We start from the raw sequence: 27,855 nt of genomic DNA on the forward strand, positions 1-27,855 counted from the left end.
CGTCTAGGAAGGGATTGATGAGATCCCCGATGGTATGGAATTGAGGTGTACATGGCTTTTGCTGTAGATTAGTGCACGATTATAGCCCATGAATTGTCACGGTCGAATTAATAGATTTGGTGGACTCTTGCTAACTTTTCCATTCTGCTCAAACTGAGTAGCAAATCGTTCGTGGTGAGTATGATGGCCGCGGTCAAAGCTGAGAAGCAGTCCTCTTCCTGACTTCTAGTGCTTCCAGCCTCGCTTGTACGGCTTGCTTGAGCGTGCTGTGACGAAAGATGCGGTTCAGATCATCGCGGTGTGCTGTTCTTAACTCGTCCCAGCGCTCGACCATGCGGTCAACGATCCAATCCTGCAGCTCCACTTTCGACGCCGTGTTCGGGTCAGGTAGAGCACAAAACTCCTCCGCTAGCTTGACCAAAGCAGTCGTCGATAAAGAAGTGTCGAGAGCGGCGATCTTTTCGCCTGATGAGGGATTGGACTGGGTAGTCGAGTCGTCTGTAGTCGATCAGCTCTTTGAAAGCTTCGTTTTTTTCATGGAGACGCAATGCTAGAGAACGGTACCGTTTGGTTGACACAAGTCGTTGCGGCGTTGTTCCTTTGTGATTTCCCGGGCCTCTGACTTTGCCATGATGAATCTTTGCCAGAATTTGTCGTTGCGGGATTCGGGGGCGTCGCGGGTGAAGGCCGTTTCGCGTTGCTTTTGCAGGGCCTCGCTGGAGATGGAGGAGGTGTGTCCGACCGGTGATGTGTCTTTGAGGTAGTCTCGACCGGTTCGGTACTTTTTGAGGTACTGGGGGGAGACCCAGATGCTACAGTATGTGTGTAAGTATGGAGGGTTTACAGGTTGGATGAGGTGTTGCTTACTACTTGTATCGGCCGAGCTGGATCGCTGCGAGGTGGCTGTCGTCGCGGCGGCTTTCTTGGAACCCGCGGGGAGTGGCGCCGGCGTCGCAGAGCACGACTGGCCATGTGTGACCTTGGTGGGTCGCGACGTAGGTCTGCCCGAGTGTGGGAGTGACCATGATTGCGGAAGGTGGTGTTTGTGATTGTGTTAATGAAGGGATGTGGTGAAGATGGAAGAAGAGGAGTCGGGATTTGGAAATGGAGATACAGAGACTGACGTGCCTTCTAGTGTCGCAAATGACACGCATGTGATAGTCTTACTGCTTGCATGTGAGATGAAAGGTCGCTCACCTATCCTGTCGGTATCCTGGGGATCGGCCGCCAGGTCTTGCATGTCTTCGGCGCGGCTGAGCTTGTTTCTCATCCGCGGCCATGCGGACAACTCATCTACTGGTCAGATCTCGCATCTGGAACGACGGCAGAGACTTCATGAGCTCTGCATATTGCTTTGCAGTCGGCGATCACATGCTAAAGATGTGGGCGAAGTGAAGTGAAACAGACCCTTGTCAATACTGCGGCCTGAGGCCGAAAGTGACAGCTTGCAACCAGCTTGACCTCCCGTTTCCAATGTGAGCTTCACGTTATACACACTTCTACCTCGCCAAATACGCTGAGACCTGTCCACACAGAGAGGCAGTGTCCCTCGAGCCGACCCGCCAAAATCAAACGAATCGATCGCCCATCATGCTCTCCGCTCTGGCCTCCCTGGGCAGCCAGCCACGCCAATTGGCCGCATCGGTCCTCAACTTCGCACTGGTGCTGTCAACTGCTTTCATGCTCTGGAAAGGACTCTCAGTCATAACAGACTCTTCATCGCCCATCGTTGTGGTACTTTCAGGCAGTATGGAGCCGGCGTTTCAAAGAGGAGACTTGCTATTCCTCTGGAATCGCGGCATGGATACACAAGTGGGCGAGATTGTGGTCTACAACGTTCGCGGCAAGGACATTCCGATTGTGCACAGAGTCGTGAGGAGATTCGGCGGAGGGTGAGTATATGGTGAGCCAGACGATTGGCACAACAAATACTGACTGCCGTTCCAGGAGCGAACCTCTCCAACTCCTCACGAAAGGAGACAACAACGCTGCAGACGACACGCAGCTATACGCCCGCGGCCAAAGCTACCTGAATCGCAAGGACGACGTCGTCGGGAGTGTGTTTGGGTTCATACCTTTTGTTGGCTACGTTACAATCCTGCTCAGCGAGTACCCATGGCTGAAAACAGCAATGTTGGTATTCATGGGCTTAGGGGTGTTGCTTCAACGAGAATGAGCGGGACAAAAGCAAGGAGTTATGGCGCATAAAATAAGGCTCTCCCGGGACAATGATTATGTTTTGGATTGAATGCTACAAAGTCCCACAAGTGTATCAAGATGCTGGCGGAACGATCGATACCACACATATTCATGTTATCGGACATTTCCTGACCTTCTGGACTCCAGCGAATAACATCAGGTAGAGGTCAACAACGGCAATGGCAAGTGACAATTCAAAACGTTGGTTTTGGCAATTTGAATGATTGAGTTCATTTCGGCACAGATCTATCTCGCAACACAGCGCATGGCCTGAACGTCGTCTGTCCAGCCCAGAGCATCGAGGCATGCGGTATATGCTACCTCAGGACATCGACCTCATGTCTCGTTCATCTGCATCTTCTGCAACGGTCGACATGGAATGCACGCCATTGCAGAGACATGAATCAATAGACGAATGTCCACCTTATGCACCGCGCCGCTGGCAGTCGTGAGACTGTCATCAACAACAACAGAACACCATGCCTCCGCTCGCAATCAAAGACTATGTAGCCTCGGCCACGATCTGAGCACCTTGACAACACCAGCCTGGGAGACTCACTGCTGCTGGCTCCCCGACCGAGCGACTCGCACGTCGCACATGCTCGAAGCGACCACTCGGCGCATGCACACGCTGAACGACTTAACATCATACAGGATACACTAAACACGCCGCGCCACCCTCATCTCACCACCGCCATCATCTCCGTCGCCCTCACCAGCCATGCCAAGTCACGAAGAACTTGATGGTATTCTCCGCCCTCTCATTGGCCAGCCGTTGGACACCAGGTTCAGCGGTCCGCTTACCGGTGACCGAGAAGAAGCACTCGCCTCGTACCATCTGGTGGGTAGGTACTTAAGGGCAGCCCAGCCCTATAGTCGACTAGGAAAACGAGAATTATAGATAGCCATCTATACTGCTAAGCTGGTTGGTCAACATGCAGATCAACTCGTTCCTTGCCGTCGGCACCTTCTTGCTCCGGTACACTCTCGGAGGTCAAGTCGACTCCTCTTTGCTCGCGCTCATCGACCAGACTCCCGACTTGTCAACCTTGGCGACCATCATCCACGGCTTCCCGGAGTACGCCGCGGCCGTGGCAAACGTCACAAACGTCACCTGCTTCGCCCCGAGCAACGAGGCACTGGCGCGCTTCGCGGATGCGCACCAGGATACCTATCAACAGCTCTTCTCCCGCTTGGAAGTCTTCTCGGCCATCTTCGACATCCATATCGTCGTCGGCGCCCATTACAGCCCCGAGTTCCGTCCGGGGGAGACATGGTTTCTGCAGACGGTGCTGACGGACGAGTCCGTTTCCAACGTCACCGGCGGTCAAGTCGTCAAGGTGCGCAGCATCTACGACACGCTGGAAGTCTCGACCGATGCCAAAAGCCCCGCCCATGTGATACAGAAGGTGAGTATACGTCCACGAGATCAGAAGTGTGAGTCCTGCCTAATTCATCTGAAAAGGACCGATGCTTCGCCGGTGGCACTCTCCAGGTGATTGACGCTGTGATGGGCATACCAAGCAGCTTGTCGTCCGTCATCGCTGACAATGCTTTCATGGCTGCCTCGTTCGGCCAGGCCCTCACTGCGGCCAACCTGTCGACTACGCTTGACCTGCAGTCGAATCTGACCGTCTTGGTGCCCTCCAACAAGGCCTTCGAACAGGCAAACCTCAGCCGAGGCGACATGGGGCAAGAGTTGTTGGCATACGTCTTGCAATCTCACATTATTCCGGGAGAGGTCTTGTACTCGAACATGCTTGCGGTCGGGACGTGGACGACCCTCAGTGGGGCAAAGATACGAATCGACCAAGACGCCAGTGGCATTTATGTGAACGGTGCTCGGATCCAGGTGGAGGACTTGCTGGTCGCGAACGGGGTCGTCCACGTAATTGATTCTTTTGCAGTGTAATATGGTGGTATTGAGTTGAGAATTCTACCATTGAGACCAAGGGTTCCATTCGAGAGCGGGCGACAATACACATGAGAACCGCTCGAATATGATCAACAATGCTCGCAACGAAGTAACTTCCCCATCACTTCCATTGCCGAAGCCAGTTCACTAGGCTCCACGGGATGACGTACAATTTGAGAGAGTTGTCGGGGTCAATCCGCATGATGGGATAGTTGTAAATGGGAGTGACCAGCATGAGCCACGAAAAGACCCAAAGATAGCCCACGATTCGCTCCAAAAGGGAGCGCGTCTTGGCCGAAAGCCTTTTCGGAGCGGCGGCGCGATTCCAACAGGTTTGCACAAAGTCTTCCAGCAAGATCCCAGGCACGATCAAAAGGAAAGCCGTGAGCCCGCCGGATTTGTGCCAGTCAATGCCCATGAGATTGTCCACCAGGCGGTGGTACAAGCCGGAGATCGCAAACACGAGAGTGGTGATGGTATATCTTCGTAGGATTCCTGGCCCGAGCCCCAACAGGTCACGCCCAGTAAAGCTTGCCACGCCTTGCAGATGGATGCGATTGCACTGGTGCCAGAATTTGCTGCCAGAGTCGGTTAGCTCATCTATGCCATGGAACGCCGGGATCCAAGCAGGTCGAAAGTGCGTTGAACAAGTTAACGACAACAGCGACTTACTTGAAATATCGTCGCAGCGTGAAACAGTCACTGTAAGAACCCCATAGAGGTGGCCATTGTCGAACCTCAGATATGCCAGACCCGACGAAGATGACCGAGAAGATCCGGTGCCACATTTCCAGCATCAGTCGACCCAGCAGAAACCACGACATGAAGGTAGCCAGTGCACGCGCGACAAGATCTTGGGCTGTCACCTTGTGCGGGTTGCGAGCCAACCATAGCCACTCTTTGCCTTCGGCCCAACTGACAGCGGCCTCGGGAGTCTGCTTTTGACTGGTGATCCAGTCAACCAAGCAGTATGTGAAGAAAATGAGTATGACCTGGCGCCGAATGAATGCGGCGCGCCCGGGGATCTGACCAGCGGGAAATTGCGGGATTGATTTGGGTTGCCACGCCGTTCCGACGCCACGAAGGCTCCATAGGGCAGCTGTGGTGAAATATAGCTTGTAGACCCACGAGTGTTCCTCGTGATGTTTCTCAGCAGAACGTGTGTCTTGCACGTTCTGGTCGTGTTCGTCGCTTGCTCCCTTCTCCTGCTTGCCGGACTGCCATCTCCGCATTTCCTCGCGCATGGCGACATGGTCAAGCGGCGACAGGCATAGAAAGTTGATACAGTGAAGGGCGTTGATATAGCCACCGACCGTGAAGCACATGAAAAGTGTCGTCTGTAGGGTGAAGTTCGGTCCAGTCGCTGTGCAGATGTAGCCCAAATACATCAAAAAGGGAAGCGTGGCCCATCGAATCATGGAATGTTTTGGTGTGGTCCAGATCAACACGGCCGTGAGCAGGGACTGGAAAGCCATGCAGAGGGGAGCTCGTACGTCCCAAGTGATCAGATAACGTGCTGGATCCATGGTTCCGAGGAGGCTTTGGGCTGAGGTCCGTTCCACAAAATGATTGGTGGGCTTCGGTCGTAGTTTACAAGACATTGCTACCGTCCATATATTACTGAAACTCCGGCAATAATGCTGTGCCCCTGTCCCCGCGTGCAAGCCGATGTCTAATCGGCCCGCTTAAGAAGGCACGGCCTCCGAGCATGAATCCGGAGGTTTCGGAGCCCGCCTGAACGAGAAGGAGAACAAGACTGATATTAAGGTTGTTTCAATTCCTGTACGGGCTGTTGTTGGTCCAATCAACTCTGCTATCATGGCTTTCACTCCGGGACAAGATATTCTCGACACTGCTATCATCGGCGGCGGACCTGCCGGACTGTCAACGGCGCTCGGCCTCGCTCGCCATCTCTACCAGGTGGTCGTGTTCGATTCAGAGAGATACGGCAACGATGCTGCTTCGAGCTTGCACAATCTCGTCACCTGGGATGGCAAGGCACCGTCCGAATTCCGGGAGGCGGCGAGGCACAATATCCTTGACACGTACAGCACAGTGCACTGGGAACAGACGGCAGTGGAGGACATTGTGAAGACGGCAGAAGGAAATTTTCGACTGGTTGACGCCAAAGGAAAGACCTGGAGCGCCCGAACGGTTGTGCTGGCAACGGGATCCGAGATTCTGTATCCCGACGATGTATTGCCGGGATATTCCGACTGCTGGGCTTCAGGAATGTGCGTGGTGGCCCTGTTCCTGCCTACTCATAGCGCCGATGCTGACTCGATCGAAATTCTAGTTTCGCATGCTTGTTTTGCCATGGGTATGAAGACCGCGGAAAGGCCTCCGTTGGGGTCCTGGCCATCGGCAAGAACATGGGGCCAGCGCCCACGCTCATGACGGCGCGTATGGCGAGAAGACTCGCTGATAGCGTCACCCTCTACACCAATGGCGACGAAAGTACGACTGCTCAGCTCAAGCAGGCTATTGGAGATCTGTCGATCTTCAAAATAGACTCTCGACGTATTGTGCGACTGCGCAAGGCGGAGGATGGCGCCGAGGTCTCTCTGGAGTTCAAATCCGGAGAGGAGACGACAGAAGGCTTCCTGGTAAGTATGCCGGATCTGATGGCGCGCGTCACGGGCACGGGCTGATTCGTGGCGGACTAGGCACATCGTCCAGAAGCCAAGGTCCAATCGGGCTTCGTCGAGCAGCTCGGACTGCTGCTGGACCAGTATGGCAACATCCAAGTCAGCGAAATGACACACGCCACGAGCGTTGCGGGCGTCTTTGCGGTTGGGGATTGCAGTACATTCTTGAAGGCTGTGGCCCAGGCCATCGCAAGCGGATCACTCTGTGCTGGCGGGGTCAGTGGGTACCTCTCTGCTCAACTATATGGCTAGACGATGCAGCGCAGAGGCTTGGTCAGTCCAAGCTCGCTGTTGGGCGATGGCCGGAAACACTGGTTTTGCGATCCAAGCAGAAGCCCGTGTGGCAAGCAAGATGCTGCATGTTTGCTTCTCAAGCCTCTGTTTGGTCCGCGTACAATAGAATAGCGTATGGACTGTCTTCACCTGCCTTTACCGAGCAGCCGGTGCATCATCAATTGAGAATGTACGGTACCTTGGTCGCACTACGAAGGTACCTTACCTTGGTAGGAAGGGTCTCCCGTGCCGTGTCCGTGTCCGCGAGTGTCGTTTGGAAGATGTCGTCGAGTGAGATGGAGATGGAAGAACGAGGGACGAAGAGGAGACGAAGAGGAGACGGTATTGACTAAGCAGATGACTAACCCTTGGAGCCTGAGGCAAGCACCTTACACCACCACGACTTGCACGACCTGAGTTGAGATGCTTCGGAATCGTCCCTCTCTGCTATACTTGTCCCGGGCACACCGCCCTGTGTGGGTCACATATCGCGAGAGGATCATCTCGTTCCTCGCTGTCTCCAGCATCCAGACCGCGACATGACAATTCAAAATCGGGGCAGGAAATCCACATGGCCTTGTCCCTCTCCCATGCCTTGTCGTCGAGAATGGCCAGCTCGAATCGCTGCACGATTTGGACAACGGTGTGGCGAATGATGAGATCCGCGATGTGTCTTCCCAAACATTGGCGAGGGCCGAAGCCGAATCGCCAAAACGCGTAGCGAAGGTCGGTGGGCTTCAGCTGCGAGAACCGCTCGGGGCGAAATTCCAGGTTGTCGGGGCTCCAAAGCTTACCGCGGATGTTGAGTGCATGGGTATCGACAATGAAATCGGTCCCCTCGGGGATCACGAAGCCGTCCAGAACCACCGTGGAACGCGAAGACTGCGGCACAGAGAATGCCGCCAGCGGTCTGAGACGGCTCGACTCAAGGACACACCGGCCGAGGTGCGAATGAGAGCTTTGAACATACTGTTCGAGGCAGCCTTCTTTGTTCACGCTGAGAATTTCCGCTCTGAGGCGAGATTGATCGGCAGGACTTGCTGCCAGAAATACAAAGTTCCAAGACAGGCCGCCGATGGTCACGTCCAGATTCGCGAACAGCATTTCGTCCAGGGTTTGCAGTACTTGCACCTCGCTAACTTTCCCCTCGGCCACGGCGTCCCACATGGCAATGATGGGAGCTTTTTCAGCGTGGATGCGAGCATACTCCAGTGCAGATTGGTTGAATGCTCTCCAATCTTTCTGCAACCGAACGAGTTGGTCGCGAGCATGTGTGGACACGAATCGAAAGAAGCAAAACCGATGGATCCCGCCCGAGATCACCCGGCGGAAGGCAGCCTCACGGAGTGGTATCATTGCTTCTATCTGCTCAACCAGGTGCAGAGGCAGTGGGCCATAAATGGCGCGGCACAGGATCCAAAAAGGTAGCATCTTGAGATCCTCAGTCGGATGCAACCGTCCGTGAGCTGGTCTTCCTGTAGTGCTCAGCTTCCGTATGTGCTCACCGACCTGTCGTTCGATCTCCCGCGTTAATGATCCCATGGCCTTGTGCCCGAACGGCGGCTCCACAACATCCCTCAAAGCACGCCAGGACTTCCCGCTAATCAAACCCAGGCAGCTACCGAGCAGCTTATCCATATAACAACCAGAGTTGTTTGCGGGGGCTTTAATATGATTCGCAGAGTCCTTGAAGACTCTTTGGACTTGGTGCGGCTGGGTCAGGACACTGAGATGAAGTCAGTAGCGCAACGCCCCTCGATTCTCTGTTTTGACAACTTACATTTCCGGACGCATGCCAGACCATAGGCGATAGATTGGACCGTGTGCTTCTTCCCAACGGACTGAGTTTGTCCCACCCTCCAAGAACTTTGCCCTGTCTCCTTGTCCATCGGGCCATTGGTATGTGCAGGTCGGTATCTCTCGGGTACCATCCAGGCTGGCGACGCGATGCTTCCTGCGTAAGACACCCTGCATACGGGTCACTTTCATGCAGCAGTATTTACGTACTGGCCTTGCAACATACCTCCACAATCAGAGACAGTAGCTCTGTCGAAGGCGAGGCATCTCCGTGGGGACGGTATAGGGGCCGCAGCACCACTGCGAAAAGCGACAAGATCAGAGCGATTGCAGCGCAAGCAACAAGCATCAGTATGGCAATCATCTTCAGCATGCCCTCAGCGAGTTGTCGTTGCACCAAGCCGCTTCTACTGGTGCGGATTTGTATTCCGATGCCAGGTACTCCGGCCGAACTACCAATACGGTGCCCGACTGTCGGCTTCCGAGAGCTTCGGGCGACTTTTCGGACATCCAGACGACCGCCTGAGAGCCTACGTTTCTCAAGAGCACGATCTTGATTCTTCCCACGATGGCACAGGACCCCACGATGCAGCCAACGGACGCTATGGACCTCTTCCACGACATTTGGTACTTTGCTTACGGGTCCAACATGAAGACGAGCGTCATGACGTCCCGCGGACTCGGAATCTTGGAACACATTCCCGTCAGAGCGCCATCCTATATGCTCACCTTTGATATTTACGGGATACCGTACAGCGAGCCATCAATGGCAAGCATCTGCCAGTATCGTCGTGGAGGTGGAGATGGTAACGGTGGCCAAGACGCGGCGTATACCTGCCCGCCAGACGTCCACGGTGTCGCATACAGGTTGAACGCAGAGGGCTATGCTCGTCTGATCGCGAGCGAAGGCGGTGGCGTAGGATACCGCGAGTTGCAAATTCAGGGCGTGCCGGTTGGCAGCGAATCGACGTCCATCCAAATGTGGACTCTTGTGGCTCTACATCCAAAGCGGCCGAACGCTGCTCCGAGTCTACGATACCTGGTAAGGCTGCATACATGCTACATTGTCAATCCAGTGCACACACTCATTCGCTCGCAGCGTCTCATACAAGAGGGAGCGGCAGAGCATGCTCTGCCACAGCCGTACCAAGAGTACCTCCGCACGATCCCATACTATACGGCTAGCGATAGTTGGATTTCGCGACTCGGCGCGAGGATTTTCTTGAGTGTCGCACGCAAACAAGTGCGTGTTCTCGCCTATGCCGTCCGATCCTCGGTCGATGTCTCCGGTAGATCTCGGAAAGTATGGCGTACTGTCGCATATGTGGTCTTCCATGCGATGTGGTGCGTCCATGACTGGGCGTTCAAGCCCATTTTTGGGTCTGGAAGTGGATTGGAAGTAGATTACGGCTCGTCGACGTTGCTTGTCTGGAGAAACGGCGAATGGTCATGATAAGGAAGCAAGCATGTCTGGGCGAGGCATCTCGGCGTGTAAACGGTCGATTTGTGCACAACATGCATGGAAGTCGACAGCTAACAAGCTGGAGCATGGTGGGTTGGAACGGGATTGCATTGCCCGATACGGTGTCCTTTTTATCTACCTAGAATGGAAAAGAAGACTCACTTCGAAGCGGTCCATCAAAGAGTGACCCAGCAAATCAGTGTGCCAAACACTTCCCAACGAACACGCACTGGTCTTCAAAGTTCATGTACTACTGTCCAATGTTGGGAGCCATGTCCAGCACCTTTTTCACAGCCGGTCGCTCCATCATGCGAGTCGACCACGCAGCAATTTTCGGCCAGCGGCTGATGTCGACGCCGAAAATTTCGAAGATCGCGGGCATTGCAAAGGGAAGAAATGCGACATCAGCCAGTGTCGGCCGGCCGGGCAGCGCAATGTAGAGGTGCTCGGGCTGCGAGAGACGAGCGTCCAGTAGATCCCATTGCTTCATGGTGGCTTCGCGAAACCTTTGTGGACAGTCGTCGTAAGCATTTCTGGTTCGAATCGAAGGTTGTTGATGAGTAGGGCTTACTTGTCTATGGTCCGTGGCAGCTGCACAGGACTCTCACGTGTAGGATAACCGCGCAGGAAATACAGCCAGAATTTTGCCGTAGGACTAACCGCAGAAGATTAGACTTGACGCAAGGTGACGGATAGAAGGACATACCCAAGGCCAGCAGTCTGCAACGCCATCCAAGAATGTACCTGGGCGCGCTCCGCGGGCCCACGCCCTGTCCACGTCCCATCCGTGTCAAATTTTTCGGCGAGATAGTAAAGACATGCCGTGGATTCGAACACACGAGCAACTTGCCCGGTCGCGAGATCGTAGTCGCGAAGAGCTGGGACCATTCGCTCCGGGTGAATGCGATACGCCCACTCGGTCTTGGTATCGATGATGGACATGGTATAGTCGACCTTGAGCTCTTCTGCCAGGATGATGGGCTTGATGTAGTTGATGTAGGATGTTTGATCCGCTGTAATGTCGTTAGCCGTACATATGTCCGAGGCGGGTATGCATTTCCATGCTGTTTGAACGACCCTGATCAAGGACCATGGCGAGATTTCGATGCCCATACCTGTGATTACGTACAGGACCAATCGACCAATGGTTTCATTGTCTTGGCCGTCTGGATCGCCTGCTTGAGTGACGGCTCTCATGTCCACCGAAGTCATGGCTGCAAACAATACGGAAGGGTCTTGGCCGACGATGAATTCTGGGCCGCTGCTGTAGATTTCAAGGCACTCGAGAAGATGAAGCCAACTCTGCAGGGAGTCGGTCGTGTACTGCCGTTGAAGCACCAATAAAACTATCCAAATCTACTCCAGACGATCCTAAATGTTCTGACGGTCCTCAGCCGCGGGCCGTAAATCTATCGCACATAGCCAGGAGTTCCGCAAGCGGTGTATCCCGGCGAGCTGCCAACCAGCGGTCCGTACCAGGCCCTGCCATTCACCTTCGGTGCGCTCTCTTCCTTTCGCCGTCATCATCATATTGATGTCTCCGTAGCGGGCTAAGCGCGCCGACCTCCCTTCACTACGGAGTACGGCTTCAAGAATGACCAGTCGAGACGTCTCGGTGCGCACGATGGCCGAGCGGACGTTTCTCAGGATCTGGACAGCTTGCTCGTCCTCCCAATCGTGGAGACACCACTTGATGGTGTATACCTCGTAGCTCGGCACCTGCTGCAAGAAGTCGCCCACTTGCAGGTCCTGGTCAGATACACGGTCTGCCAAGTCGACGTACGGGCCGCCTTCGCGAAAGAATGGCCGTGTGTGGTCAATGACGCCGGCGAGGTCAAGGATACCTCCACGCATGCCGGGAAAAGCACGCAAGAGTGTAGCTATAAGCGCTCCGCCACCGCCCCCAAGATCCAACACAGTTCGGTCCGCAACTTCGGCCCAGGGATAATCTGCCACGACACCAGGAGCCATGGCTTCCATTCCGCTGGCCAAGGTGCGATGCAGGCGCGGGACCCATCCTTGCCGTTCGAAATAGGCAAACATGTCTTCATCCGTGTTGAAGTTACACTGAGCTGCGCTCCTGCCCGTGGACCTCTGGAGCGACCGGGGGATACCACGCGCGATGTCGTAGAACTCGTTGCCGTAGAGATCCACCCAATGGCGCCACGGCGCGCTGCTATCCTTGCGCAGGAGATCGGACCGTGGGTTATTGGAGTACATGGCCGTGTCCTCGTCGAAAGAAAAGATTCCGTTGCTACACAGCAGCCTCATGACTTGGCGCAAACGCTGTTCGTGCGTTGCCGTCGCCTGGGCGAGCTGTTGGAGTGAGCAAGGTGCTTGAGCCAGAACATCTGGAACACCAGACTCAACGGCTCCCACCAAGCATTTCGTGCTCACATAGCCTAGAAGAGTTCCATCAGCATGCCATTGTTTGTCTTGTGGCGAGAAATGCACGGTACCGAGGAAATGATCTGCCAGGATCAGATGACTTGGCTCCAAGAGAGTGCAGAGCTTCTCTGCCGCGTCGATGATGCGGTCCGCCAGCCTCGCAATGCCGGCGTCGGTTGGAAGGTCAGCTCCATGCAGGTGCTCCGTTAGTATCCGTTCATTCACATCGGTGCTCAGATGGTTTCCGGCTGCCTCGACTAGCGTCGCGATCAGCGTCAAGGAGCTTGTTAGCGATGTCGACTCCATTGGTGCCATGGGAAGGTTGACTCTGCTACTGCATGGACTCTAGATGGCGGAATGGCTCCATATGTACATCAACACCCTCCTTCAGCCTGTGCTGCGTCATTTGGACCGTGTATCGCTGTGGGGGCCAGAAGACAACGTCCAAGCGGACCGCATACGGCCTCCGATGCCGGTCCAGCAGAAAGGCCTCGAATCACAAGACAACGCCTCTGGAGAGGTATGGCTACTCCTCGCGGATGCGGCGCAATCAGCGAGCAGCTGAGTGTCACGTTTTGCGAAGTATGTGTAGATATTTTCAAGCCCGCTTGTCGCGCAGTCGTCGCTCCAAATGTTGACGTTCAATGCCTGGCGTTGGCTACGATGGTGTACTAAACGTGAGTTTGGGCCACTACGAGGATTTTAAGATTCTGTACAAAGACAACGGGGTTAGTAGCACCTATAGAGTAGTTTCGTCGACCGAAGTTGTACTTCTTATTACCCTATGTTCTTTTTGAAGAGGTCTATATATCTTAGACAAACCCTAGATTGCATAGATATCGTTACCGTCGCGATCTAAATAGCGGGTGTTTCTAGCACGATACCGTATAATCTATACTAGCTAAAAATCTACGTTGCGAGGCGAAACAAGGCGATAAACAATAGGTGTAATTATTACTTTTCCGAAGGGCGGAGCGACCTAGGAAGCCTACTTTAGGAAGGCTACTACCGGTAGTCGCTCTACTCTAGCTTTATAATCTATTCCGAGTCCTATAGGGTGCGGAATATGTATATAAGAGTCCTTACGGGTTGTATGTCTAAATCGCTAAATCCGCGTAGTAGCCTAAACTTAGGATTAGTACGCTATCCTATAGGCACTTTAGGCACTACTCCTCTAAGCTCTTTCTAGTACAAAATCGGTTAATTCTTAATAGCTATAGCGGCACCGGTACCTTGCGTTAGTCGTATTGCCGTTTGATCGTACGAAGACGCCGTAGGGAGGTAGGAGGTTCGATGTAGTATTGCCGGTCTATTGCCCGTAAGGGAGCATAACGCTACCGTATAGGTATGTTTAGGGTCGCGTAAGAGGTATAATCGTCGGCTTACTAAAGAGCTGTAGCTCTACTCTTAACACGGTAAATATATAACCCGTAATAGATTAATTAGTCGTCTGTCTCGCGAATCTACCTAAGAACAAAAGTGTAGCTAGAGTAAGGTAGCCCGACGACAGAAGTACGTAACTATTAAGCATATAAGATCGCGGCCTATAGTAACATTTAGGCGGATTCATCGATTCTAAAAAACCTCGTTTATCGATGTTAAGGCTTACTAAGCGCTCGTAACGTCTACCTCTCTTACTCGTAATATTGTTCTTCTTCTTCTTTAAACCCTTACTACCTTACTACCCTTACTACCCTCGCCCTTACCCTCGCCGTTACCGTCGCCCTCTCCTTACCGTTATCCTTACCCTTACCCTCGCCGTCGCCGTCGCCCTCCCCTCGCTATCGCCCTCTACTATACTACGCCCTTATATTAATATCGACTACCTTCGAGAGGAGATCGAGCTCCTTCTTAGAGTTTCCGAGTAGATATAGGACGCCGTAATCTAATAGCTAAAGGACGAGAAGGGCGTATTAATTAGCCTACAAATATTCCGTAAGAAGCTCTAGGCCTAGGGTATATTAATACGGCTAAAGGTCTATAAAGATATAGATTATAGGATACTACTATATATAAGGATTAAGAAGCTCTTCTAGAAATAGGACTTAAAGAATAAGAGGCTACTAAGGAACTTAAAGAAGAATAGCTTTAAGCTCTTATTAAGGTAGTTAAGAACGATCTAGAAGGAGCTAGGCTTATATTAATTAACTCTAAGAGACGATTAGCTAGAGTACGATAAGATTATATAGATAGCGTTAGAGTAGACAATTATAGGTAGTACTCTAGATAGCTTTAGATATAAGCGGTTAGTAAGGTATCTACGGAAGGAATTCTACCTAATAGGAAGGTCTATATATATATTCGTAAGTACGCTTATAAGCTAGATTCGTCTACTCGTAGGCTAGATTCGTCTACTTATAAACCCTAATTTACGCTACTTCCCTTACTCGTAAACTCCTTCGCCTAGCTTATACGCTAACGCTTACCTACTCGTAGGGATCGTATATCTTATATTACGTATACCCTTAATCCTATAGGTTATAATATACGCTACTAGAGGGGTAGTAAGGAGGATATTAAGCGCGGTCGTCTAAAGGCTAAGGGCCCTAATTATATATAGTCGGTAGATACCTAATATAAGTTTAAGACCTTTAGTATCTACTTCTACGCCTATATTAATATATATATATAGAAGATTATATAGATCTACGTAGGTACTATAGCTAAGATAGTCTTCTTAGTCTCTAAGTAGTATTTAGATATAGTCCGACGTTATAAAAATCTAAAGGTCGAGGCGCGCGAGGCGCTCGCTCGCCTCGCCGGACTCGCTACCTCGTAGCTACCTCGACGACGTACTAGTCGGTAAGTCTCTTACTCGCGCCTCGGAAACCTAGGCTCTCGTACGAACGCGTTTACTATATAGATAAAATAATATTATTCTTTCGTAGTCGCCCCTCTCGTACCCGTATATTAGTACCCTTAGGGTTTATAAAATTAGTCGTTACCTATAACTATATATATAATCTCCGAGTCGGTATCGTCGCTCTCTATCTAGCTCTATAGGATAATACGCCTAGCGCCGTTAATTATATTAACGTCCTATATAGTCGGATTCTCTTTAGCCCTCGCTCTATAAATATTATTAACCTCGTCGCTAGCGCTATAGATTAGCTCGGCGATTAGCTTATCGTTCTCTACTTCCCGCTTAAGTATAAGGACTCGCTACGAATAATAATACTTAAGACTATCTTAAGTACCCGCCTCCCTAGGTAGTTTATATTTATCTTTACCTATCTAAACGGCTTCTAAGAAGGTATATACTATATCTAACCCTCTATACGTTCGGTACTAATAAATAAGAATTAATAAACGATAGCCTTAATTTACGCTCCGCCGTACTAATCTAGCTTAAGTTACTAAGGGCGGTAAAGCATAGGATAGAAGAGAGTACGTACTTTATAGCGTTTATATTTACCTCTTTAAATTTATTATCTTCTTCTTCTTCTCCTTCGCTATTCCTTATCCCCTCTTTAATAACTAATACTATTTCTATAAAAATAATAAGTATTATACTAGTAAGTTCGTAATAGTTCCTCTTTTAACTAATACTAACCTCGCCGTAGTTACCGTTTCTATCTCGGCTAGTAGCCCTCGAGCCCTTCCGCCTAGGCCTCGTCGCTCGCTATATACCTACCTACTAGCGCTATATCGACTACTACGCTACGTCCTCTAACAACCTCCGTAATCGCTTTAAGATCGTCTACTACCGCGAACCCTTCTACGAATCTTATAGTAACGTCGTCGAGGAGGTTAAGGAGGCATCTAAGAGTTTTAGTAATAATAAGGCTTAGTTCGTCTACCTACCTCTAGAGAACCTATATAGCTAGCTCGTACGTATACTTACTATAGTATTAATAGCGGAGCTGTTAGAGTACCGGAACTTTTATATCTACTATTACTTCCTAAGTAGTAAGGTATATATATCCTAGTCTTAATAATTATACTCTATATACTAATATCTAGCGTAGGTACTTCGTATATATAGTACTATATAGCTAGATATAGTAGATACGCGAGTTACGTACTAGAGATATCGCCGGTAGAGCTATAAGAAAGAAGGAGATACGTTAAGTTAAGAGGTATTAGTTTATATAGGTTAGAAGAAGTTAATCGTAGCGGGATTAGCGTATATAGTATAATAATAGTATTAAACTTATTAGTATAATTAGTTACTTCTCCACCTATTAACGATACTTAATCGCTACGATATAAGCTACTTTCCTTAAAAGCGACCGACTTAGACTATTAGTTTTTATCTACGGTTATTAAATTAATTAAGGATAGTCTTAATTTACTTACTACCGTACTAATCTAGCTTAAGTTACTAAGCTATAGCGGACGGACTTAATTTACTCTCCGCTACTCTAATCCGGCCTAAGTCCCTAAGCTATAGCGGCTATTATTAGCTACCTTAGTTATATATATTTATATACTATAGAGCCTTAGCGTTCGCCTTTATTATCCGTCCTACCGACCTCTTCTCGCTCTCGCTCGAACGATAACTTACTTCCGAATAATACTCTTCTCCTATACTAATTAAAGTACTACGATACCCTACGATTACCTACTAGTATACGTATATATAACGTATTCGTACTCCTTAAATAGCCTATACGTTTTATATACTTATAGTATAGCTTATAAGCAATACTAATAACTCTATAGACAGCGCCTTAAAGACTACTTATAGCTATAGCTCTCCGTACTACTCTCGTCGCCTATAGCTACTACGACTCTTTAGCCGTTCCTAGCGGTAATATCCTCGGCGCTATTATCTAGTATAACCCCGACATTTTTAACTATTAGGGCTACGAGCTTATTAACTAACTCTACTAAGTCTCCGACGAACTAGGCGGCTATAAGTAGTTCGTCTAGTTCCTAGCCGAAGAGCGTAATAGTATAGCGGTAGCGGTCCTTACGCTCGTCCTCTTCGCTCGGCCTAACCGTAACTTTATATTCTTCTTCGACTACAAATATAAGTTACTCTCTATCCCTTTATTATTTTAAATGTTTTTATACTTATATTATCTTAGAAACGTCTCCGGAATCCTAACCTAGCGCGTAACAGTTATATAGATCTACTAACCGCGGATATTACGAGTAATCTATCTTTAATAGTATAGTAATTAGGGTCGACGGTAGATATAGCTTAGAGTTTAGTTTATAATTTAGTATAAAATTAAACTATAGTATACTAATAGACTTTATAAATAAGTATAATGTCTAGGGGCCTTTATATTCTCTACGTAACCCTTAACGTAATCCTCGTACCTATAAAGTAGTACCTTTCTTCTCGAGGTATAATCTAGCTATAATTGTCGTATAAATAAATACCCTTTTCTACGTATATTTAACTTAGTAGCGGGTTAATAGTAAGTTAATAAGGTAGCTTTACGTCCCTCTAAGCCTATATCTAGCCTAAGCTTACGAGCGCCGAGAGTAAGTAATACCTTCCGATCCGAACCTCTATCTCTAGCTAGTATAACTAATTATCTATACTCCTATCCTATAAGCTAATTTACTAATATACTAATATACTACTAAGCCGAAACTATACTCTTATCTACTATTACTCCGGAACCGACTAGCTAGAAGAAAACAGAGCGCCCGTTTTAACCCGTAGGCTAGACTTATCTATTCGTTCTTAAGCCTAGCTTAACTTACTATTAAGTTAAGCTAGTAGGAGATTCCCTAACCCTATATATTCGCTTTACCTAAATATAGCGCTTAAATCGGAGATAATTATAAACGTTAGAGGTCGGCTACGCTCTAGTAGATAAGCTACTACCGCGATCTATTAACGGCCGTTATTAATAACCTCTAGTTACCTATCTATATCTTCGGAATTATTATTCTAAGCGATAGCCTATATATCTCGCCGGAAGCTATAGTCTAACTCTATAATCGATACTATACGCTCGAATTAAAGGTCGTCGAAGTCCGTTACCGTAAGCCGTCCTAGGCTAGGCTAAGAGCGATAAAGCTTATATAAGCGATATAATACCTTCTTTTTCCTAGTTATATCTATAATTAAAACTATCTCTTAGGCTCTATATACTATAGGTAACGTAGAGTCGACTAATACCGAGCCCGCCCTATAGTATAATCCCTCGGACGAAGAATATAATTTATTTATCGCCTCCTATCGTAAACGTCGGCAACGGTAGTTCTAGTAGATCTTAAAGAGAAGGTATCTAAATATAGCCCGGCTAGCGGGTATATATATTTAGTCGATTATCGCTCGGAACCGGCTATTAACGTCCTATATAGAGTATATATACTAAAGGATCTCCTTATATACTATCTCTTTTTATATAATCGATTAGAAGGTCGTTACTATAAACCCTCTATACGTCGTAATCCTCTCTACTAGCGTATAGAATTCGGTATACGACTCCGCCGATAACGAGAGTACTTATTATACGTTAGTTATCGAGAGTTACTTCGCGGCCCTAGCCGAGCGTCTAATGTATTAACGCTTAGCCGTCCGGGGTCCGCGATTCCTTAGGGTTCGAGTAGCGGAGGGTATAATATATTGCGAGCGTAGTATATATATTAGTTCGAGGAGTCGGAGTAGATATATATAAGTATAGATATTATTTACGTATACTATAGGCCTAAAACGCGTACTATAGACTTACTACTAGTAAGGGGAGGTAGGTATAACCTTAGAAGTACTATTACGGCCCGCCTAAACTAAAATTAGCCTATATATCTAACCTCCTCTCTCTTCGAAGGTATTAGTTCTAAAGTACCTAAGTCGAAAAGACTCTACTATTATAAACTTCCTAATCCTACCTTAATATACGTATAGCTACTTATACCGTCTCCTTCTTTACTATACGAAATATAGACATTACCCGCCGGATTCTATACGATATACTCCTATTATATTCCGCGAGCGAATACGGTTAACTATAGTAGCTATAGTACTTATATTAGTAGGAGAAGAGTATAGGCCTAAGGATATCTTAGATATATTATTAGACGTATAACTATTACTATTTAGTTAAGAGTACGGATCCTTTTATACTTAAGCGATCTTATACCTTACTAGGGGTCGTATATATATATTATTTACGCTATATTACGTATACCTTTATAAACTCTTACCGTACTACTTACTATCGGCCGGTATAAGATATAGCCTATATATATTACTATACGAACGCTATACTATATAGATAGGGTATATGCCGCCGCGTCGTATTATTAAAACTATAGACGAGCTCTTAATAGATACTAACTTTATATACTACCTCCCGCTAAGTCGGCGTTAACTTAATATTAAGTTACGATAACGACGATAGTCTATTAGTAGGCCTTAACTACTTATAGCTATACTCTAATACTAATACGAGTTATAGTAGTAATCGTAGTAATATAGTTATATCGTCGTATAGCGTACGCCGAGTATCGTAGTTACTATTACCGTCGCTATTACTAAGTCGGTATATTAACTACTAGTAGTTCGGATATTATAACTAAACTAATAATCGCGTTTCTAGAGTTATAGATAAACGCCTAACTTAGCGACCGTACCGGCTTCGTCTAGACGTAATTTACCTAATCCCTTATTGTTTGTTTGTTTGTTTGTTCCATTTACGTCCTTTCGGAGTCCAAGACTATGTAGGACGGCCTTATAAGCAAGGCAGTTGATCTATTTACAATCAAATTCTTTCTGTATTCTTTGACCTTAGGGGAAACCCCGTGCCTAAGGCAGGACCTGCAAGCAGAATCTGCCGAAGGACTTTAAAACAGCGCAAGACAAAGGAAATCAAACGAGTGTCGTTGTCTACAGCCGGGGCTGCAGAATTTTCGCGCTAAGCTTTTTGCAGTGTCGTTGTCTACAGCCGGTGCTGCAGAATTTTCGCGCCAAGCTTTTTGCAGAATTTTCAGCGGATCCTTCCGCTTCGCACACACGCTGCAAATTTGAATGCAAAAGCAGTGCAAAAGCAGTGCAAAAGCAGCTGTCCAACTCGCTGTCTTCTCTTGTCCTCAGTATGCCTTTGTGGAACTGTATGCTGCTTCCAAACGTATATAGCTACGCAGGTTGATCGCAGAGTTGTAGATTCCACCGAGTTCTAGCTCTTTAAAGTGCATGTATGCTTCCTTCGAGGGCGACGAAGTCTCTAGAGAAGGGACATGCGATTTCGATTCGGATTTCGAGGAGGTGCGCGTATAGGGCAGAGTGGACTGCTTCTTTCTTCTTCTTGTTCGTAGCGTAGAGGGCTATTCGTTCGAATCGTGCCGTTGTTCTGTAGCTTGTATTTCGAGGCGGATTTCGAGAAGGATTTCGGGCGGATTTCGAGAGGTTTTCGAGGAGGTTTTCGAGGAGGTTTCTTCCAGACTGTCTTGGTTTCCCTTCCGAGGAAGGTACTTACGACGGCCACCGCGTGAAGGTGCAGTCTGTTCGGCCGTCTACCTAATCCCTTAACTTACCGCTATCTACGACCTTACCTCCTTACTACGTACGATTCGACCGTCCGATTCCGCCGACTCTACCTCTCCTTCGAAACGATTCGACCTACCTACTCTACTAGTATATATAATATAATCGCTTTCGTAATCGCGATTATACCGCTAAAGTAGAAAAGCTAGAAGGGCGCGTCGAAACAAAAGAAGGAGGACGAAAAAAAACGAGTAAAGAAGAAGAAGGAGGAAGCTAAAAAACGAGAGAAGTAGGAAGCTAAAGATCTAGCGAATACCGATCCTAAACTTATAGTTACGTAAATAAGTAAGACGAGCGAGCCGTACCTTCGCGTTATGTTTAGAATACTATAAGGCGTAAGTAGCTTATAACGATAGAAAGACCTAATCGCTACGGTATAGCGCATCTTAGTAGATGTCGGTCTATACGGCGAGCTCGCGGACGAACCGTATCTACTACGATAGATATACTCGGCGTATATTATAGAGAAGTCGATAGAGGTAGCCCGGACATTAGTAAATTACCTAGCCTTTAGGCCTAAATAGTTAATTAATAACCTTAATAGTAAGAAAGTAGGTACGCCTAAGTACTAGTACCCCGACCTCCTCCTAAGAATAAGTAATCCGGATACCTTTATTTAGTTAGCGTAGAAGTCTATTATATATAAGGCGTTTAAAGAGAGTAACTAGAGTAAAGGGCTAGTTAAGAAGGAGCGGTCTAAGTCGGTCGACCCGTACTACGTAGCTACGCCTCTCTAAACCCCTTAATAAACTCTATACCCTTAGAGTACTAATATACCTACTCCGGAACGTTTAGCTTTTGAGCGCCGTCGCTTATCTACTAATTTAAGCGAGACTTAATATAAGATAGCGCGTATTAACGTCGCGTAAAACTCGCTAAGATATACGCCTTATATAGACTACTTACCGATATCGATAGACCTTATTACTTTACGGGTACTACCGTAGCTAGATATCTACGTCGCTAGGTATATATTTAATACCGTAGCTAGTATATATTAGCTCCTAAACATTTACTACTATGTTCGCGATATATTTGTTAGTAACGCTATAAATAGCTAAGTAGAGTTCGCCTAGGAGGAATTTAAAGACGGCTACGATATTATAGATAGCGCGTAGGTCTACTTCTACGACCTTAAAGGTAAGATACGTCTAATAAGTAAGGCGGATATCGCTTCTATATATATACGTATATATACGAATATACTCTATCCTTAAGTAACATTCCTAGACGTTAACTTCTATATTTACGAACGCGCTTATAAGGACCTCGTCCTACGCGTCTAAGAGGACTACTTCTTTCCCTCTATACTACTCAAAGATAATAGTATACCTACTACCCTATTACTTACTACCGATCGACTACCCCCCCTACCGGTTACTTCCGGTATATTAAACCCCTTCGGCGCTAAGTTAATTCCCTCCGCGACGCCGTAAACCGCCTTTAAGAATCTAGTAGGTACTCTAAAGAAGAGGCCTTCCGGCGTCCGCGAGAGAGAACCCTAGTAAGGTCTATTTACTAGTAAGGACTTTACCTAGGATATAAGTCTAAATACTATTTACGCTATAGCTAACGACGAGGACCTATAGCTAGACTTAGTCGAATTATCTACTAATAATAAACCGTTAAGGCTAAGAGGTCGACTACGGAAGACTCCTCCTCTATAGCGTAGCTTAGTCGATATAGAAATATAAGATATACTTAGGTAAGAGGCTACGGACCGGGATCTTAGTACCCTTAATACCGCCGCCGAATATAATAGCGGAGGAAACGCTTCTATTTGTTTGTTTGTTTGTTTGTTTGTTCCATTTACGTCCTTTCGGAGTCCAAGACTATGTAGGACGGCTTTGCCTTAAGGCAAAGTAGTAGATCTAGTTACAATCAGATTTTTCGGTATTCTTTAACCTTAGGGGAGACCCCGTGCCTAAGGCAATGCTAAAGGACTTTAAACAAAAGCGAGACAAAGGAAATCAAACGAGTGTTGCAGCCTAAGGCTGCAGAATTTTCGCGCTAAGCTTTTTGCAGAATTTTCAGCGGATCCTTCCGCTTCGCACGCACGCTGCGAATTCGAAAGAGAGAGGAAATGCATTGCAGTGCACAAAGCAGTGCAGGAGCGACGTAGCTGCGTAAGCAGCTACGCAAGCAGCTATCTAACCCGCTGTCTCTTTCTCTTGTCCTTAATATGCCTTTGTGGAACTGCATGCCGCTTCCAAACGCATACAGCTACGCAGGTTAATCGTAGAGTTGTAGATTCTACCGACTGTTCTAGCTCTTTAAAGTGCACTTTTCCGTAGAGGACCCGAATCTCTAGAGGGAAAGAGGTGCGATTTCGGTTCGGATTTCGAGGAGATGCGCGTATAGGACAGAGTAGACTGCCTCTTCTTCTTCTTCTTCTTCTCGTTCGTAGCGTAGAGAGCTATTCGTTCGAATCGTGCTATTGTTCTATAGCTTGTGTTTCGAGGCGGATTTCGAGAAGGATTTCGGGCGGATTTCGAGAGGTTTTCGAGGAGGTTTCTTCTAGACTGTCTTGGTTTCCCTTCCAAGGAAGGTACTTACGACGGCCACCGCGTGAAGGTGCAGTCTGTTCGGCCGTCTTAAGGTTAGGTATGTATCTACTCGTCGAGCAGACACATACCTATAACTGGGCCTGGGAATCGAACCGCAGACAATTATGAAATCATAGCCATTAAACCATCAACCCAAATTAGGAAACGCTTCTAGAAAAGGTAATAAAACCGAATTAGAACTTATTATCGATAAAGATTATAAGTCTAGTAGCGCTATATCTAATAACGGGCGATCGAAGACGAACGGGAGGTAGCCCGATATAATCGACCTCGATAGCTCGGATAATAAGGGCCTTATACGGAGTTTCGATATTAACTTAGGCGCGACTTAATATATAGTAGATACTTAAGTAAGAGAACTACCTTTAGTAAAGTCGGAAGCGGAACTCGTACGTAAGGGCGAGGATCTTTAACGTTAGCCGAATATAGTTCGATTAAGTAGGATTATTACGGACGTACTAGTATCGAGAGTCCCCTAGATCGAGATGTCTATCTTCTAATATATAGTATCTAGGATCCTTCCTATACTAGTCTTTAACTAGATCTTATAGTTATCGAGTAGCTCTAAACCCGGCTCGAAGGTAGGTAAGGTCGTAGTTACCCCTACTAACGAAGGCGAAGATAATAGTAACGACGGAAGTAATAACGACCTTAGGAATACTATAGAGTAACGCCTAATCGGATGCTTTATATACTTTAAGAATAGCTTTATATAGAAGTACTATTATTAGTATTAGGGGTTCGATCTAATAGAGCTTTATACTATATATAGTATTAAGATCGACTTTACCGATATAGGAGTACTTACGATTATATAGGCCTTCGGTATAGTCTTTATACTACGCGCCCTCTTCCTCGGCGAGCCGGTTATATTAAACGTATTCGCTATAGGCCTCGGTAAGACTTTAGCCGGGATTACGCTTATTAACTAATATATAGTAGTATAGCGTAAATACGGTAGATTTGTTATTACCCGTTCTATTAATAGCGTATAGCGCGGAGGCGATATAGATCCGGAAGACGCGCTAGATTAGAGTAAATATAATACGCTCGACCCTCTACGACTTATATAGCTAAAGGAACCGATCGTCCGCCGTAGCGCCCCGCTTATTATATACCTAAAATCCGTATACTCTTAGTAGCTCCGCGAGATTAGACGGTAGCGACCGGCTACTAGAGTTATTGTCCTAGGTAGATAGAAATAGACTAAGAATAATAATAAGCCGTTATATATCTATAAGTAGAACGACTTTATTCGGAAGGAGGATCTACTAAGTAAGAAGGAGTAGAAGGAGGCTAATCTAGATATATAGCTACTACGCGCCTAGTAGAAGAGCCCGCCTTAAGCTCGAACGTTTATAAATAAAGAAGCTAGGTATAAGTACGAGGACGGCTTATAGAGTCTCGAGCTACCGCTATAGCTCGAAAACTAGTAGGAAATAATAAGGGCTAGCCGACTCGAGGCCGTATACGACGCTAGGATCCGGCCGCGTAGAGCTACTAAGTACCAAGATAATCTAAGAGTAATACTAAACTAATAGTCCGTAGTCCTCGTAGACGAATCCTATAAGTATATTAATCTTAATACTATACCGTAGAGTTATATCCGTAAGATAAAGGGCATCCCCGCCGTTATCGCCTTAAGCGCGACTCTATACGATAAGTTCGGTAATCTCTATAGTCTATTCGACGTACCTTTAGCGCCTATACTAAAGGTATATAGGTAGAGGCGACTACTACCTAATTCCGACTCGGAAGTAGAAGAGCCGGCCGTAGAGTTATAGACCTTCCCGTATAATAAAGTAAATATCGCCGAGGTAGTATAGAATAAGAGGATCGACGGTTTAGTTAGGCCGTATAACGATACTACTATTAGTAAGTTTATAGACTTCGCTAAGGGTATAGACGAGGGCGACTACGAATAGGTAGCTAAACACCGCTTTAATATAGTAGTAGGTCCTACTACCGCGCTAGATAGGGTAACTAAGTATTAAATAAAGCTCGTAGACGGCGAGTTAACGAAAGGAGGTAAACTACTATAGGCGCCGACTAGCTACGACGATAGAGAGGAGAATACTAGTCTCGTAATAGAATACCTCCGTCGTAGCTTAATCGAGTTCTACGCCGACCTTATCTAGGACCCTACCGGATACGGAGAAGGTATAAAGGCTATCGATAAACTACTATACTCTAGCTTCGACGTATATATCCTAGTCGACCTAGTATTTAAGCTAATACTAGGGAAAGTATAGATAGCCCTACGTAAGTTATACTTCTACCTCGCGGACGTTTACCGAGTATTTATCCTATACGTAGTTATTCTAAATATCGTAATACGCGATAAAGCCGTAGAGGAAGAACTATTCTACGATATAGGCCCGGATTAGATTCGAATAGGGCCTAACGGAGAACCGGAGCTTAACGACTCGATAGATACGAATAAGCTTCTTAATAGCCTCGACAACGAGAAGGTAAAGAAGCTCTTCGAAAAGGGTAAAGGTTCGGCCCTCTAAAGATATATATCCCTAATCGCCGCGTCTAGCGGTATAGAGGTTATCTAGGGTATTATAATATCTATAAGAGAGAAGTTCGTTAAAGAGAGGGGCGCGTACTATAAGGTTACCGTTATTACTTATAAGGGAATAAATATAGTACTCTTCCGTCTCTTCTATCTATAGAAGGTCGAGTAAGGCAAACTAGTAATAAATAACTTTATAGTTATCGATCCGTAGTAGACGAAGACTATTATAGGGGACATTTTTAAGAAGTATACTATATATAACCGTAAGGTACCTCTATAACTAGAGAAGCCCTAGCTACTAATCGCCTCCGCGAACGCTATTAAGGCCGGAGTCGAATTACTACTATATAATTATATAATCCTTATAGACGGATAGTAGAGCTCGTTAAGGGATATATAACTAAACGGTCGGCTATTACGTATCCGCTTAGTCTAGTTATCGCCGTTTACGGAAGGCTACCGTATTATTATAGTTTATAAGGTATATCCTATTAGCGAGTAGTAGAGTCTAAAGTACGGTAGTAGATAGCTTATAATAGACTATATTAGATATAGAGTATTAACGTAGGAGGCCGTAGATATCGCTAAGGAGAAGGAGGCGGCGGAGGCTACCGCGGAGAAGATAAGGAAGGCTACGGACAAGATAAGTAAAAAGGCTACAGATAAGGCAAACAAAAAGTCGAATAAGTTAAAGAGGTAGACGACGATGTCGATAGTCGCTCTACGAGAATAGAGTTAGTCTATAGCAGTAATACCTATGTATAAATATAGCCTACGTCTTACATTATTCTTAGACTATCGGCTACCGCCGCTACAATAATAATCTCGACTAAAGTAATAATGTATATATATTAAAACCCTCGGAAAAACTGTCTTAGATCCGCTATAGGGATGTCTCTACGCCGAGTAAGTATAGTATTAGCATATATCTCGACGGATATATAAGGAAATAAGGCCTATCTCGGCGGATTCGAGCTAAACTTAAGCGCGACGTCGATGCTCCGTCTAATTTTAGTAGCTAAAATTCGAGAAATCTCGTTCCTACCGGCGGATTTAAGCTTAACTTACCGCCCCGCCCTGTTCTCTACTAATTTTAGTAGCGGAAATTCGAGAAATCTAGTCCTAGTCGGCGGATTTAAGCTTAACTTACTACCCCGCCTTATTCTCTAGCTAATTTTAGTAGTAGGGAGTAGAAGAAATCTAGTCCTAGCCGGCGGAGTTAAGCTTAACTTACTAACCCGCCCTATTCTCTAGCTAATTTTAGTAGTAGGGGCGGAGAAATTTAGTCCTAGCTAGCGGAGTTAAGCTTAACTTACTACCCCGCCCTATCCTCTAGCTAATTTTAGTCGTAGGGGTAGAAGAAATTTAGCCCTAGCCGGCGGAGTCGAGTTTAGTTTATAACCCTATTAATAATATAATACTTACGTCGTCTATTATCGTATATAAAATACTACTCCGGAAGATATAATTTGTAGTTATAGTACCCGGGCATCCTCTAACCGCTATATTAGCCGATATAGCTAATACTTAAGCTCTTTAATACGCTCTATAAGGGTCTTAATAGTCGGCGCTCGTAGAAACGGTAGTAGGATATAGCGCTACGGCGAATAGATCGCCTCTAGTCTAATTTGTT

At 47.1% G+C, this 27,855-nt stretch overlaps 10 protein-coding genes across 10 annotated transcripts; 4 read left to right on the top strand and 6 right to left on the bottom strand.

Moving 5' to 3' along the window:
- Positions 1-193: 193 nt before the first annotated feature.
- Positions 194-1,025, bottom strand: MYCGRDRAFT_90354 (uncharacterized protein; the record flags this gene model as incomplete). Its single annotated transcript, XM_003855761.1, has 3 exons — positions 194-498; positions 565-812; positions 868-1,025. The coding sequence occupies 3 exons, from the start codon at positions 1,023-1,025 to the stop codon at positions 194-196; spliced, it is 711 nt and encodes a 236-aa protein (XP_003855809.1).
- A 480-nt stretch (positions 1,026-1,505) lies between these two features.
- MYCGRDRAFT_67720 (uncharacterized protein) lies at positions 1,506-2,176 on the top strand (the record flags this gene model as incomplete). Its single annotated transcript, XM_003854666.1, has 2 exons — positions 1,506-1,892; positions 1,948-2,176. The coding sequence occupies 2 exons, from the start codon at positions 1,591-1,593 to the stop codon at positions 2,174-2,176; spliced, it is 531 nt and encodes a 176-aa protein (XP_003854714.1).
- A 958-nt stretch (positions 2,177-3,134) lies between these two features.
- On the top strand, positions 3,135-4,111 carry MYCGRDRAFT_36978 (putative beta-Ig-H3/fasciclin; the record flags this gene model as incomplete). The annotated part of the gene is made up of 2 exons (XM_003854667.1): positions 3,135-3,608; positions 3,665-4,111. 2 exons carry the CDS (start codon positions 3,135-3,137, stop codon positions 4,109-4,111), a joined length of 921 nt encoding a protein of 306 aa, XP_003854715.1.
- Positions 4,112-4,307: 196 nt separating this feature from the next.
- MYCGRDRAFT_24965 (uncharacterized protein) lies at positions 4,308-5,619 on the bottom strand (the record flags this gene model as incomplete). Its single annotated transcript, XM_003855760.1, has 3 exons — positions 4,308-4,692; positions 4,787-5,262; positions 5,365-5,619. Coding segments are annotated over 3 exons (1,116 nt in total), but the record flags the coding sequence as incomplete, so codon positions are not given.
- Positions 5,620-5,932: 313 nt separating this feature from the next.
- GliT (putative pyridine nucleotide-disulfide oxidoreductase) lies at positions 5,933-7,014 on the top strand (the record flags this gene model as incomplete). The annotated part of the gene is made up of 3 exons (XM_003854668.1): positions 5,933-6,348; positions 6,411-6,720; positions 6,781-7,014. The coding sequence occupies 3 exons, from the start codon at positions 5,933-5,935 to the stop codon at positions 7,012-7,014; spliced, it is 960 nt and encodes a 319-aa protein (XP_003854716.1).
- Positions 7,015-7,482: 468 nt separating this feature from the next.
- CYP-39 (putative P450 monooxygenase) lies at positions 7,483-9,009 on the bottom strand (the record flags this gene model as incomplete). Its single annotated transcript, XM_003855759.1, has 2 exons — positions 7,483-8,761; positions 8,816-9,009. 2 exons carry the CDS (start codon positions 9,007-9,009, stop codon positions 7,483-7,485), a joined length of 1,473 nt encoding a protein of 490 aa, XP_003855807.1.
- Positions 9,010-9,436: 427 nt separating this feature from the next.
- GliK (gliotoxin biosynthesis protein) lies at positions 9,437-10,285 on the top strand (the record flags this gene model as incomplete). The annotated part of the gene is made up of 2 exons (XM_003854669.1): positions 9,437-9,874; positions 9,932-10,285. 2 exons carry the CDS (start codon positions 9,437-9,439, stop codon positions 10,283-10,285), a joined length of 792 nt encoding a protein of 263 aa, XP_003854717.1.
- Positions 10,286-10,544: 259 nt separating this feature from the next.
- Positions 10,545-11,407, bottom strand: GliG (putative glutathione S-transferase; the record flags this gene model as incomplete). The annotated part of the gene is made up of 3 exons (XM_003855758.1): positions 10,545-10,800; positions 10,866-10,949; positions 11,001-11,407. 3 exons carry the CDS (start codon positions 11,405-11,407, stop codon positions 10,545-10,547), a joined length of 747 nt encoding a protein of 248 aa, XP_003855806.1.
- Positions 11,408-11,665: 258 nt separating this feature from the next.
- GliM (putative O-methyltransferase) lies at positions 11,666-12,988 on the bottom strand (the record flags this gene model as incomplete). The annotated part of the gene is made up of 2 exons (XM_003855757.1): positions 11,666-12,696; positions 12,754-12,988. The coding sequence occupies 2 exons, from the start codon at positions 12,986-12,988 to the stop codon at positions 11,666-11,668; spliced, it is 1,266 nt and encodes a 421-aa protein (XP_003855805.1).
- A 7,292-nt stretch (positions 12,989-20,280) lies between these two features.
- MYCGRDRAFT_79179 (uncharacterized protein) lies at positions 20,281-23,527 on the bottom strand (the record flags this gene model as incomplete). The annotated part of the gene is made up of 4 exons (XM_003855756.1): positions 20,281-20,474; positions 20,521-20,716; positions 23,349-23,418; positions 23,453-23,527. Coding segments are annotated over 3 exons (284 nt in total), but the record flags the coding sequence as incomplete, so codon positions are not given.
- Positions 23,528-27,855: the final 4,328 nt, after the last annotated feature.

Source organism: Zymoseptoria tritici, chromosome 2, assembly GCF_000219625.1.
Source record: "Zymoseptoria tritici IPO323 chromosome 2, whole genome shotgun sequence".
Taxonomy (NCBI): domain Eukaryota; kingdom Fungi; phylum Ascomycota; class Dothideomycetes; order Mycosphaerellales; family Mycosphaerellaceae; genus Zymoseptoria; species Zymoseptoria tritici.